At 38.4% G+C, this 14,492-nt stretch overlaps 1 protein-coding gene across 3 annotated transcripts in view; it reads right to left on the reverse strand.

The window, feature by feature from the left end:
- Nucleotides 1-311: 311 nt before the first annotated feature.
- GCNT4 (glucosaminyl (N-acetyl) transferase 4) overlaps nt 312-14,492 on the reverse strand; it is a 64,050-nt gene continuing 49,869 nt past the window's right edge. For all 3 annotated transcript variants that reach the window (XM_060761660.2, XM_060761657.2, XM_060761656.2), the window contains exon 3: nt 312-9,169. In XM_060761660.2, coding sequence (XP_060617643.2) covers nt 7,804-9,168 — 1,365 coding nt within the window. In that variant the 5' untranslated portion in view covers nt 9,169 and the 3' untranslated portion in view covers nt 312-7,803. The remainder of the gene's footprint in view (nt 9,170-14,492) is intronic.

Here is a 14,492-nt window from a genome sequence, read left to right on the forward strand (position 1 = left end):
TGTTTATTTTCTTCCTATCTACTTTCTAAACTGTACAGTTTTCACAGCCATACATAAATATCTAGTGGCAAACTACAACATATTTAGGACTCTTGGATACTTGGGGGCCACAGCTAGATTGACAAAATGTTAGATATGCCAGTCTTTTGGACTCCCAGAAGAATCACACAACAGGGTCATTGTAGACCAAAACATCCCAAATGTACACCAAATTTACACCACTGCAAAGAAAAACACCTATTAAATTGATGTCTGTAGAAAATGTGGAGAAAAGTTACCATTAAATTTACCATATAATTAGAAGCAACATCCATCTCTCATAAAATTTATTTTGACATTTACATTTATCATCCACAACATCCAGGTACAACCCAGAATTAGTCAAAACAAATGCTGCCTAACAGCAAAACATTCTCAGCATAAAAGCTGCTTTATGAAACTGACATTTTATTTTCACCTCAAGAAAAAAATGCCCATTAAATACAAATGAGTAGCTATATTACTTTCAAAGCTGCCAGTTTGTCAACATTCCTGCAGAACAGTCCTGAATTGCCATTTTACAAGAAATAGCTTTCCCCAGCTCCTGAGCAGTTCCTATGCAGGAGGCACCTGGAGAGTTTGCAGGCTAATTTCTCAAAAATATGTATTAATATGTGACTTACAAGTCTTAGTCTGTGCTTCTGTTGCATTCAGTTCTTTTGGAGATTCTTAGAAACTTACTTGTGGGGATTTCTAGCATAGAAGAGACATAATTATTTTTGGAAGATTTTTGTCTCAAATATGTGAAATCTGACATGCTGCAAAAAAAAGAGAGGTGCAAATCACTTATATCTTCCTGTATATAGGTTGAATGGGTCATTGGAAGCAAAGATTCAGACCATTTACTCCAGTGTGTTCTAGCCACGTTTTTCTGTGCCCATCCTTCGTATTGACGGCCCATGTTTTTCAGGTGTGGTGAGGCAAAAAAAAAAAAAGTAATAGCTGAAGCTACGAAACATCAGCTGTTGGTAACTTCTCTGAGCACTCAATTTGCATCGTGGGAAAAACCTTACAGATAAAACTTGGTTTTCTATTGTTAAAAATGAGGAACTCTTACCAAGAAAGTCAGTGTCATCATCTGGTTAAGGTTGGACAATATTTTCATGAGCATGAGATACTTTGAAAGCTTACAATGCAAAATTCCATAGTCCTCGACTAATCGTTATTATTCTTTTGGAGCTTTGCAAACAGGATTTTTTTTGACGAATAAGAGTTATAATTACTGTAATACCTTTCTTATTGCAAGTATTCCACAATAAGAAGACATCCCTGAGGAGACAGGATGTGACAATGTAAACAACCAATAATTTCAAATGTTGATATAAAATTGGATAAATAAAAAAAATGCCCTTACATCATGTGATGGCCTCAGTGGGACTCCAATTCTGAAGTGCATGTAAACACATAGAAACTGAGCCCAGAATGCATGGGATGAGGTCCTAAAAGAGGCAAAAAAGTAATAATGTAAAGTAACTCATTCGGAGGTTAAAGTCTCTGAAAATAAACATGAATGGTGTTGAAATACATACCAAAAACTCAATCTGGGATGATATTGCCATAAATAGAGCACTGCAAACCAAAAGACCATCCACCTGCCTGACACTTGTCTCACATATACTGGTGGTACTGAGAGAAAGACTTCCATAAATTATGAAAATGTATGAAAATGGGAGGTTGAATTAGTGTTTTTCTCCTACAACATTTTCTAATATCAGATGTCAAGAGAAAATTTGTAAAATTCTTGCTGGTCTATTATTTTTCCTGACAATGCTGCCTGACTATTAGGAAGCCTATTTTCAACCCGGGAATAAATATTTACTAATATTATTTCCATCCTTATGCCCAGATCATTTTTGAACTGCTCTTTATTTGAGCATTATGTAGAAACTTAGTTTAACAAAATGATAGATTCTGCTCACTAACTCTTTGGGGGAAAGAAAGTGTACGAATAAAGCAATTAACAGATTGATTGCTATTACAGACACAAAACTGGGTTCTATTGCACTCATACAAAATTATAGCAATTTGATACTACTGTTATAACCAAATCCCAGAATGTGTACTCAATATGAAACTTAATATTTCTGACAGACAGTTCTATTCTCTCAATTAAGATTCCACAGGATTCCGCCATAGGAGTTAAGTGATATAATCATATAGGGTAAAAGAAAGTATGGTCATACTTATACCAGGTCCACTTAACACATTAGTCATAACCAACTTTAACCACATGTATATGAATGGGTTTATTCAATACATGACCGAATCCAATATTACTATTGCAAGGTTGAAGATAGAAAGGTTGATCCAGTTGGAGCCTACTTCAATTGTTGTTATGTGCCTTCAAGTCATTTATTACTTATGGTGAACCAAAGAAGGAGCCATTTTCTTGTCCTGATGACATTTGCTTTTGCCTTCCTCTGAGGCTGAGAGAGTGTGATATGCCCAACATCACCCAATGGGTTTCCATGGCCAAGTAGTTATTCAAACTCTGACCTCAGTGGTCACAATCCAGTGCTCAAAGGACACCCGTTTGAACCCCTGCCATGCAGGAATATGCAACCAAAACTCTCAGGAATAGCAGCTATCCAACCTCTGCTTAATGACTTCCACAGAGAGTTCACCATCATGCAAGGCAGTCTAGTCCATTCTTAAATACTCTCCCAAGCAAGTTTACAACAAGTGCAAATTGTTGCAGCGTGGACAGTTCAGAAAGAAAGTTTTAACACACGGGTTATAAACTATTATAGGCTTCCTCCCCACTTCTGCACCACTACATTATTCCTTTTTTAAAAGAAATTACTGCTACTTAGCATTAAAATCTGGTGAAGGAGAAGGAGAAAAAGAAACAGAAGCAGGAAAGCTACCCGTCCCTGAATGCATGCCTTTGCCGCTCTATACAACGATCCCATTGTGTTGAGTGGCAAGGCATTCTACTCAGCTGTCAGTGTACTTTGCTCCTGCCAGATTGGTATTCATGTGAAGCATGCCTAAGCCATAGTAGCAGAAACAACATCTGTAAAAGTTTCCCCTCATGTTAACCAATAAGGAAAATAATATAAAAGCCCTTCAGGCTCAGATGATTCACCCGTCAAGTGCAGTCAGGATTCTGTTTCCCTACAGATGCAGCCAAGAAGTTCACAAGCAGGTTACAGTACTTCTCTATTGTAGCTCTCACTAACTGTCATTACGTGGCATGATGTTTCTTATTCCAGAGTATACTGACACCCATTGCGACTACAAACAGGGACAGAATTATCCTCCCTGAATTGATCCAATCCTTTCTGTAGGCACAGTCCAAACTACTGACTATTAGCACTTCCTCTCACAGAAAAATTCCATGAGTTACAACCTTTGCTAAATAGTTCTTACTTTTGTCTATCCACAAACTCCAGACAAATAATTTCACTGAAGTCCTAGTTTTAGTATTATACAAACAAGAGGAAAACATGCCTATTCAGCACCACGTAACATCTTGTAAATAGCTTCCATTTTTGTCTAAACTTAAAAAAAACCAAATATTGTTCCCAGTCCGCAAAATTAAGGACTGCCATGTTGAGTTTGGTTCCCAGACTTCCCACTTTTGCCTGTTGTAACACACCTCTGAATCTGTCTCATTATTCATTGATAATATTATTCATTTTATTAAACTTTGATAACTTCCATACTCTACCTGGAAAAAGGAAGGGAACGATTCACACATTAGAAAAACTGCTATGTAAAACTATAGGACAAACAGGACAAAATGCCCACAGTGATATTTGAAGTACAATAGGCTTGTCTTCCAATACAAAATTGAATTTTAATGTAATAATTTTATTGAACACTTAACTATGTAATACTTCTTATTCTATTGATAGCAAATAAGACCAGCAATTCAATATGTAAGGGAAAGGGAAGGTGAAGGTTTCCCCCTGACATTAAGTCTAGTTGTGTCCAACTCTGGGGGTTGGTGCTCATTTCCATTTCTATGCTGAAGAACTGGCATTGTTCTTAAACACCTCCAAGGTCATGTGGCCGGCATGACTACATGGAGCACCATTACCTTCTAACCGAAGCAGTACCTACTGATCTCACATTTGCATGTTTTTGGACTGCTAGGTTGGCAGAAGCTGGAGCTAACAGAAGGAGCTCACCCCGCTCCCCGGATTCAAACCGCTGACCAAGTTCAACAACTCAGCGGTTTAACCTGCTGTGCCACAGTGCAGAAATAAGTTCTAGCAATTCAGCAGGGACATAATGTTCTTCTTTCAGTATGTAGGCAAATGAAATCTCAGTTCAACAAACATAGAGCACACTATTTGTACTCAACAAATACAACTCAAATGCACAAAATAAGAATTATGCATTTCCATACAACTAATCCAAAAACGTAAATGTTTTTTCAGCAACTATCTTATGGCCAACTTGTCCAATAGCAACTGAATGTAAATGCTGTGCCAAGACTCTGGAGATCAGGGTCTGAATCCCTTCTGGCCATGTAACACAATGTGTGGCCTGAAGCAAGTCACACTCTCTCAGCCTCAGGAGAAGGCAATGACAAATCTCTTCTGAATTAACTTTACCAAGAAAACCACGTGTTAAGGTTGCCAGGGTTTGATAATGACACAAGAACAATAAATGCTATGCAATCCATTCAATGTCAAGGAGAAATAGCTATGAATCCTCTTTGTCACACATTAAACCAATGTTGGCTGCATACAGAAAGTGGAGGTAGCAAACGAAGGGCTCATTCAGTGTTGGAAACACCACATATTGACTTGGTTTCCAAATGTATGAGACAATCAGCCAGAGATAAAAACTATAGTGCAGAAAAAAGATCTAAGAAGTTGGAAGATAAAAACAGTTCAGCAGGGATATAATGTTGTGCTTTCCTCAGGCAATCTCTTTAGTGCATTTTAAAGCTTGGGGAATATGGATAGTTCACATTTTTCTTAGTATGCACATGCATTTACAGGTCTTATCTCCTGTGGATTATTTGTTTAACTAAAAAAGAGATCACACAAAGCATGAAACTTGTAACTTGAGCATTGGATAGACCTTTTAAAACATGGTAAAGACTTCACCCTTAAGGCTATGTTGCTTCTAGATGTGATCTCAGACCTCTATAATAAGAATGATAAAGACATAGTAGAAGAAGAAGTCGTTTTCTTGGGAAAGTGAATCTGTTTCTTTGGAGAAAGACTCACAAAAGAGGGATACAGGTGTTTTCTTTCCATAGTGTGCAATACATATTCTGAGGAGGAGAAAAAGAAAACAAGGAGAAAGAAGCAGACTTAGGCTTGTTGCTTTCCCCCCTTTTGAAGTGAGTCATGCACGCAGACATATGGAACAGGAGAAAAGCATTAAGTCTGGAAAGAACAGAAAAGGTTTAAGTAGAAATAAAAGAAACCATTAAACTCATTTAAAAGGTTTGCCGGGTTTTGCTTGAGGAAACCTGTGTTCTTTTGCTGTATCATTAGGGCATTTAGTGCCATTCATACAATCCTGCAATATTGTTTACACGGGAATCACAGAAGCCCCATTCCCAACCACAGGGAGAAAAATCACCAAAAATAGTTTTTCCCTAGCAAAACACCCCTAGAAATGGAGATTTATTCACTGGGGTGCTTCAGGGCCTACCAAGAAACCCATAAATGGACATCTTGCCACTTCTGCTTTGGATTCTTACAAACCCCTTTTGAAGCATTATCAGGTCTGATGCAGCCCATAGTGCAGTGGTTCTTAACCTGGGATCCCCAGATGTTTTTTTGCCTACAACTCCCAGAAATCCCAGCCAGTTTGCCAGCTGTTAGGATTTCTGGGAGTTGAAGGCCAAAAACATCTGGGGACCTCAGGTTGAGAAACACTGCCATAGTGGATGCTGGGGGAATAAAGTTGCCCATACATGTTGCATACCAAATCACCAACAGCGACAAGGAGCAAGGACTGCATTTAAATAGCAAAACTGAAGTGCATTTTTAACTGAATTCCTACCTAAGTCAGTGCAACCTGGAAAGAAAACACCCATATCCCTCTTTCCTCAGTGAAGAGATACAAAGGACATCCCAAAAACATTTGGAAAAAAAACCCTCAGGGATAATTATTGCACAAAAAATACAGACACTGATACAAACAATTTGGTTCAAAAGACTACAAACCACAGGAAGGTCACTATTAAGGACTGCAGTAAGATGTGCAATATTTTGAACCATCATATAGATCAAAGCAGTAGGGTGTGCGCAGAAGAATTGTAAGCACCAGAGAGATCCCTTTTAAATTTGGCCACATGATAACAGAAATGATAGAACAATCTGCCCAAGGCATATGACATAAAACTTTAAAACTCAAGTTCCTGATTGTATTCATTGCCTCCCACATATATTTCATTTTTATCAGTGCAGTTTGTAGAATTCTGTTTTGTTATTTTTTATACTCGCTTTGTATAGGAGTCAGTTGTATCCATTCAAAATACAGGATGACTGGGAATACAGTTTATGTTTTGTAAATACACAAAATATAAGTAAAATCTGAGTTCTTGTGAGTTTTCCGGGTTATATGGTCATGTTCCAAAAGCATTCTCTCTTGACATTTCGCCTGCATCTATGGCAAGCACCCTCAGAGGTTGTGAGGTCTCACAAGCTCTGAGGATGCCTGTCATAGATGCAGTGAAACATCAGGAGACAATGCTTCTGGAAAATAGCCATACAGCCTGGAAAACTCAAAACTATCTAGTGACTCCAGCCATGAAAGCCTTCGACAATACAGTAAGAAAAATCTGACCGGTACTTTACATGGGTTAAGCCAGTGGTTTTGAAAATTTGAGGTGAATCCAACTGGATGGGATTTTTGCACAGATGGAGACTTCTGCTCACAAGCTAAAATGTGTGTAAGTTGCCATCTCAGCTACATGTAAGTTGAGAGTATGATGGTTCTGCAGCATTTCTTACTGAGGAAAATATCGTCTTTGTTCTAATGGTCTTTCTGCACAAATGATTTTAGGAGGGTCAGAACTATCTTGTTCTTTTTAAAAAATCTAAATGCTAATTTTAAATTAATATCCCAGTAAACCTTGAGAAGCTGCATGTGCGTGTCAATATGTCGATGTTGTTGAGTGGCCTCAAATCATTTCTGAATTAACAGTGATTCTAAGGATAGAGTTGTTCTAAGACCTTTGCCTTCCTCTGAGGCCGAGGCTCACTGAAGGGGATTATATGGCCAAGCAAGGGTTTGAACCCTGTTTTCCAGAACTGTCGCCCATTGGACCACACTGGCTTTCAGAATGACAATATGGAGCAGTGGTTCTCAACCTGTGGGTCCCCATGTGTTTTGGCCTACAACTCCCAGAAATCCAAGCCGGTTTACCAGCTGTTAGGATTTCTGGGAGTTGAAGGCCAAAACACCTGGAGACCCACAGGTTGAGAACCACGGATATAGAGGGACTCCATGGACTTTTCAAGGAGTAAGGTAATGTAGCTGACAAAAGGCAATCAAATTTAGAAGAACATATTACCTTCAACAAGACTGGATACCACTGGATTAAGCCAACATAAATTGAACTGTTTTGGTCTTTCATTCCCATGTTTCATTCCCACCTTTGCTCCAAGGATCCTAATTAGGGACAACTTATTAGAGCTTTGCTTCTAGCTGCATTAATAGAAAGAAATCTAGAGTTCACCAAAATAGACCAGAAAGTAGCTTACAGAAATGTCTGATATGGCTCATTTCAGCAATCATTTCCTTTTAAAAAATATTTCAGAGTCCAATCATGGACATAATATATTGTTACGAGGTATTTGTAGAGGTTCTGTGTTTGAAGAAGTTTTCAGAAGACAGGTCAACCCAGTTCTTCTGTTGTTCTGCAAGTTTTTCTGCCAAACATTTTATTAAAACTGGATCTACTTTTGAGTCAAACTTATTGGCAAACCAGTGCCCAGAGTTCATAAGCCACCTGAGCTCCGCAGCCCCATAGATGCATACGCTGCGAAGGTGTATTCCAGTACAAGGAGGATAGAGATGGTCCTCAAGGTAGTTCCATTTTACTAAACGCGTTTTGCTCTGAAGATCTGTGATATCCTGAGCTTCCTGTGAAATCTGTCCTGGTGCTCCAGGGGCCCGAATAAGGGTTGCCCAGAAATGTTCATCAGGTGAATAAGTGTCTTTTGACCATTCAAAAAAATCTCGAGCAATGGGACTTTCAAGAACATACTCTACAAAAGCGCGGCATAAAACAAAATAGGCACTGCCTACAAACACTTCAATATTGTGCGGTGGTGGGTCCTTAGAGACGTTGGTTTTCACAGGCAACTTTGTATATTCATAAGGCATTTTCTGGAGTTCGTAGTGATAGGTAAAGCGTTCCTTTTTCCCTGTGCTTGGTTTGACTGTCTCCAGCATGTTTCTTCCATCTAATCTCTTAAATTCAGAAACAAGTTCAAAGTTTGACCTCAGAGGAAAATCTTGGCCACACAAATTGATCACATACTTCCATGGAATGGAAGACTTAAGTAAATCAGACAAGCAGTTCAAATCTGCTTGGAGCCTTGAAATATAGGCATACTCTACCACCTCCAATTTGGATGCAATGAAAACATTGGAGAAACAGTTAGCAAGATTCTCCAAAGCTTGCTTAAAAGTGCTAGATGACTTTTGGTCAAGATGAATACAGTAAACATTCTGGCTGCTATATATTGTATGAATCAGCCTTTCCACCATTATGGCATCTTTGTGAACAACCAAAGAGTAAGCTAATGGAAATGTTTTCTCTTCTAGAGAAATGGGCTTAAGGTGATATCCTCTAATTGTGCGGTACATTTGACAATCACTAGTCATTGCTACAACATCTTCATCATCTAAATCAATAATTTCTTTTTGCTTTATCTCTAAAGTCTTCCCAATTTCCACAGGTTCCTGGTTGTATATGGAAGAACAGTTAATTTCATATTGGCCATCTTCTTTAAAATTGGTGTATTTGTTTTTCACATATGATGAGGTGCTTAAAAGAGGCTCTACCAAGTAAATGTCTTTGTGAGAGAGTAGCAGTTGCTCAACTTTGAGAAGTTTTAGCAGCAAGAAAAGCCACACCATTAAAAACAAGAGCAAGAATCTCCGCCCTATTGGATAATTGTAGGTCCAGTTATGTCTCTTCATTCTGTGAAAAAGAAAAAGTGAAAGTACAAATTAATACTTTTTTATGTAATACAAAAAGGATAAGAATTAAGTTTCAGTGATAGCAGTAGAATAGCATTACAGGATCAGATCAAGATATTTTGCTGCTGTGACAAAAGACAAAGTGATATCTTCCCCTTTCCTCATATGAAAGCCAGCCAGATTGGCTGCTGAATTTTACTTCAAAACTTGATATAAGAATGTCTTCTACTATACCTCAATGTTACAGAAAAGTATAAGGAACATGAAGTCTGCTGTAAGGTAAACATATTCCTGTATTTCAAAATTAGGGATGTAAAGAATACTTGCAAATTCTTCTCAATCTCAAGAAAAGTTATCTTGAACAGTTAACCTTTATTGTATTGTTTACAATTTGGGAATTTTCTCACAATTTTTTAAAAGTTAGTCTGCATTTCAAAAAAAATTTTTTTTTATGGAAAACTATGTATTCTATGCAAGATAGACCAATTTCTGCAAACAATGTCAGATTTTACTCATAAACTAAGTTTCAGCCAAACTACTTTTTCACAAATATGCCCCAAATATATTCTTTAAAATCATTTAAAACTACCCAATTTTTTCATAATCCTTCACAGTAAGTATTCATTTTACATATGAGAACAAAACAAGCAATTTACACCTCTCCCCACCCCATTTCTATTCAAATTTCAATAGGAAAAAAACACAAAGAAAGCAACAACATTTGTACACATATAAGCATATACATACTTGAACAACAATTATATAAGTAACTGCATAATTTCTCTCACCAACATACGTCTTGTTGCCTCCCTGGTATCACAACAATTGCTATTTGACGTAGTTGCTTCACTCACAAAGCTGATGCTTCTGCAGAATAAACTGAGCTATGTCTCAAAAGATAGTTGGTTGATTAGGGAAGGAAAGCCAAACAAATTTCACCCCATATATGCTCTTAAGGTCTATTTCAGAATCAAGGTTCAGAAATTTCTGGGGAAAGAAATCTCAGACCAAATACCACTGAGGTGGAAATACTTCCTGGCATTTGTTTCAAACCACTAACAGCAGAATATAAAACTCTGTGCAAAACTTTGGTTGAAATACTGTATCAAACAAGTAGCTACAATGTCATGCTTTTATTTGTCCTCTGTTACCTGCATTAAAGGCCAGCCAGACTATCTCAAGTGATGGAGGTTTGTGCTGCTCATAAGAGGACTGCTACAAGAGGACATCACCAGACTTTTTTTCCACCAGAGCTCTCTGATGGGAAAGGACTGGTCACATCATCCTGTAGCTCCCCACTCACGAGTAGCAAAGACCTCTGTCGTTAGGGACTGATGGTCGGCTTTTAAAGTAGATTTCAGGTTAATTTGTAGTTGTTCCAATAGTGTTGTGGTTGTTGGGTACTTCAAGGTCCTTTGAGACTTATGGAAACTCTAAGACTGAGTCTACACTGTCATATCATCCAGTTTCAGAATCCAGATTATCTGCTTTGAACTGGATTATATGAGTCTACACTGACATATAATCCAGTTCAAAACAAATAATCTGGATCCAGAAACTGGATTATATGGCAGTGTAGATGGGAAGTAAAACAACCCTATTGGATTTTTTTTGGCTAGATTTGTTTAGAGAGGTGAGCCATTGTCTTCTTCTAAGGCCATGACTTACCAAAATCTACACAATGGGTTTCCATGCTTGAGTGGGGATACAAACCCTGGTCTCCCAGTGTTCTAGGTCCAACACTTAAATCCTTACACTATGTTGGCTCCGTATAATAGTATCACAATCATACATGAGAATATGAATCAGTTATAATGTCCTGAGTCCAACAAATGGCACTGTAATTAGCTACCAAGATGCCAGCCTTTGTCTTCCTGATCAGTACTTTCTTCATGCTGTATCTTTTGTCACTATTATTGGTGATGACTGATAAGATGACCAGAAAGAGACCAGGCCCTGCTTGCATTTCTGAATTTTGAGCAGACTGCATCAGAAAACAGGCATTCCTGTTACTGTCATGTCATTTCTCATCCTGCCTTCTTCCTTTCAGTGATGACAAGAGAAGTGTTATAGCTGACGGGAACCTTCCTAATACCCTGTCAACAGTGATGAAAGCAGGACTGTGTCTGATGTATAGTGACTGGATGTCCTGGTTAAAATTTTACTAATTTGGGAACAGCTAGCATAGAATATTTTGCTGATGGTGTGAATTCTATGAATGAAACCTCAATGGAAATAGGTAAAATAGGCCAGTTCCTCCTCAAATGGAATTATGAATTTATCTGTCCTTTTTTCTTATATTTTGTGACGGTTTCCATTGTTATTAGTGCATTCCTCTCACTTTTGTTTGATATATCTTGCAATTTTGAATGAATTTGTTCTTACTTTATTTTAATGACATGACCTTGTTTACCCCTAACAAGTGTTTTAAAAAAATATCTAAAGATAACACTAGCCAACACACATTTTGATGCCTCAAATGTTAGCCCTGTTTCTGGGTATATTTTGTGGCAGAATGAAAATCAACATAGTTCATGTCTTTACCAGTCCTTTACCAATGTCTTGCTGGAGAAAATATATGCTACACAGATGTTCAGTAAATAAGGTATTTATTCTTTGTTATGCAGAGCAACATATATACAGTCATGTGAACAGTTGCATTGACTCACATAATGTCCTTTGAAATAGATTCAAATGGTCCTTAAGTGTCCATGTGAAAGATCTTCTTCTAGCACCCAAGAAGCAGAAAACACAAACTATCTTGGTAAATTCCTGTGTTGAAAACCTAAACATGTAACAGTTGTCAAAACTCCCAGGCTCAGCTAGCTTCTCGGGCGTAGCCCAACCAATCAGCTTTCTGCTTTGCATTTTTCAGTTAACACACTCACCAACTGATTTTACATGCTCCAAAATATTATAACGTGCTGATTCCAAAAATGACACCAGTTTTCTTCTATCAGCTCGGGTTTTTGAGATACAGAACATATGCCACCTACCAGTCACCATCTGCTTGCCCATAGAAAACCAGGATGACCATATATATAAGAAATTAGAGCTAATACAGTCTATCCAAAGCAATTTTCTGAATCAGTGCCCCCAAATAACCCAGGAACAAGCCTAAAAACCAAGAAACGAAGATATTTTTTTTGTTGGATCGTGCAATATATATATATATATATATATATATATATATATATGTATTGTGCATGTCAGGAGTGACTTGAGAAACTACAAGTCACTTCTGGTGTGAGAAAATTGGCCATCTGCAAGGATGTTGCCCAGGGGACACTCAAATGTTTTGATGTTTTAGCATCCTTGTGGGAGGCTTCTCTCATGTCCCCACATGGGGAGCCGGAGCTGACAGAGGGAGCTCATCTGTGCTCTCCCTGGATTCAAACCTCCGAACTGTCGGTATTTAGTCTTGCCGGCACAAGGGTTTAACCCATTGCACCACTGGGGGCTCCACTGTGCAACAGATAAGAAGTATTTGTTGTTTATTTGTTCAGTCACTTCATGACCTCATGGACCAGCCCACGCCAGAGCTCCCTGTCAGACGTCGCCACCCCCAGCTCCTTCAGAGTCAACCCAGTCACTTCAAGGATACCATCCATCCATCTTGCCCTTGATTGGCCCCTATTCCTTTTCCCTTCCATTTTCCCCAGAATCATTGTCTTCTCCAAGCTTTCCTGTCTTCTCAGTATGTAGTAAAAGTACTTCATCTTTACCTCTAATATTTTTCCCTCCAGTGAGCAGTCGGGCTTTATTTCCTGAAGTATGGACTGATTGGATCTTGTGATCCACTCTCAGAATATTCCTCCAACATCACAGTCCAAAAGCATCTATGTTCCTTCGCTCAGCCTTCCTTATAGTCCACCTCTCACATCCACAGGTTACTATGGCAAATACCATTGCTTTAACTATGTGGATCTTTGTTGCCAGTGTGATGTCTCTACTCTTCACTATTTTATCGAGATTGGCCATTGCTCTCCTCCCAAGAGGTAAATGTCTTGTAAGAAGTATTACAGTATGACAAATGTTTTGCAAAAACATGAAAATGACAGTTGAGTAATAACTAACACAGACTTAAATGCATGTTTCCCTTATTAAAGTGCTTGAATGAGAACAGCTACTGGTCTTAAAACCACAGCTGTGCAACAGTTTTGTTATTTTAAGAAAATGAAGAGGCATACAAGACTCTTGTCCAAAATATATTACTTTTAGTAACAACACTAATTACTAGAATAACTGCCAAGCTAAACCCACCACAAGGCTGACAGTTGCAACAGAAATGTCTTCCCACCCACTCACTCCTGCAGTCCTTTATATCATCTGAAAATTGGCTCCAGAAAACTTCCTCCTGGGCTGGTTTGAAGACTACAGTGGATAAAGGCATCACCTTTTCCCTAATTCCATATAATTCCAATGTTGCTGTAGCAGAACTCCACCACTGAATCCTGCCTATAGCCGAGTTCAAAACTTATTTTTTGGACACCCACAATGGTCACTTAGAGATTTTGAATTTTACTGTCCACAATCTGGGCTACAGAAAGTCACACAGACCTTCATATGCTTTTTCCTCTTTCTTTCTCTGAGGAGCTGTTTGCATAGGCAGAAATTGCCCCTCTTTCGGAATAAGACGTCCTCTCACACCAAGTGCCTGAGCATGTGGTCTGCAGCAAAGGAAATACCCAGCAGATGGGTAAGCTCTTCACAGATTTGTTGAAAGAGACAGTTCAGAAACACAACGTCAGCAGAAGATACACATACATGGAAATTGGCAGCCCGATGTCATCATGTTCAGCAAATACTGCACAGAGGAAGCATTGTGGTCTTGATTATGCAAAACCTGTTACAAGTTTAGAGTTCTGACCTCAAACAGACTGAGTAATGAATAAAAAGTGATACAAGATACTTTTGGAATAGTTCTGGAATAAAGTGTTGGAGACTGCCGTGTCATAACTTCTACATAAAATTGTGAATTCTGAAAAAAAAAAACCTCTAGCACGGTGGTTCTCAACCTTCCTAATGCCGCAACCCCCTTAATACAGTTCCTCATGTTGTGGTGACCCCCAACCATAGCATTATTTTCATTGCTATTTCATAATTGTAATTTTGCTACTGTTATGAATTGTCATGTAAATATCTGATGTGCAGGATGTATTTTTATTCAGTGGACCAAATTTGGCACAAATACCTGATACACCCACATTTGAATACTCGTGGGATTTGAGGGGATTGGTTTTGTCATCTGGGAGTTGAAGTTGCTGGGATTTATAGCTAACCTACAACGAAAGAGCATTCTGAACTCCACCAAAGATGGAATT

This window comes from Anolis sagrei, chromosome 2 (genome assembly GCF_037176765.1).
Source record: "Anolis sagrei isolate rAnoSag1 chromosome 2, rAnoSag1.mat, whole genome shotgun sequence".
In the NCBI taxonomy this organism is placed as follows: Eukaryota; Metazoa; Chordata; class Lepidosauria; order Squamata; family Dactyloidae; genus Anolis; species Anolis sagrei.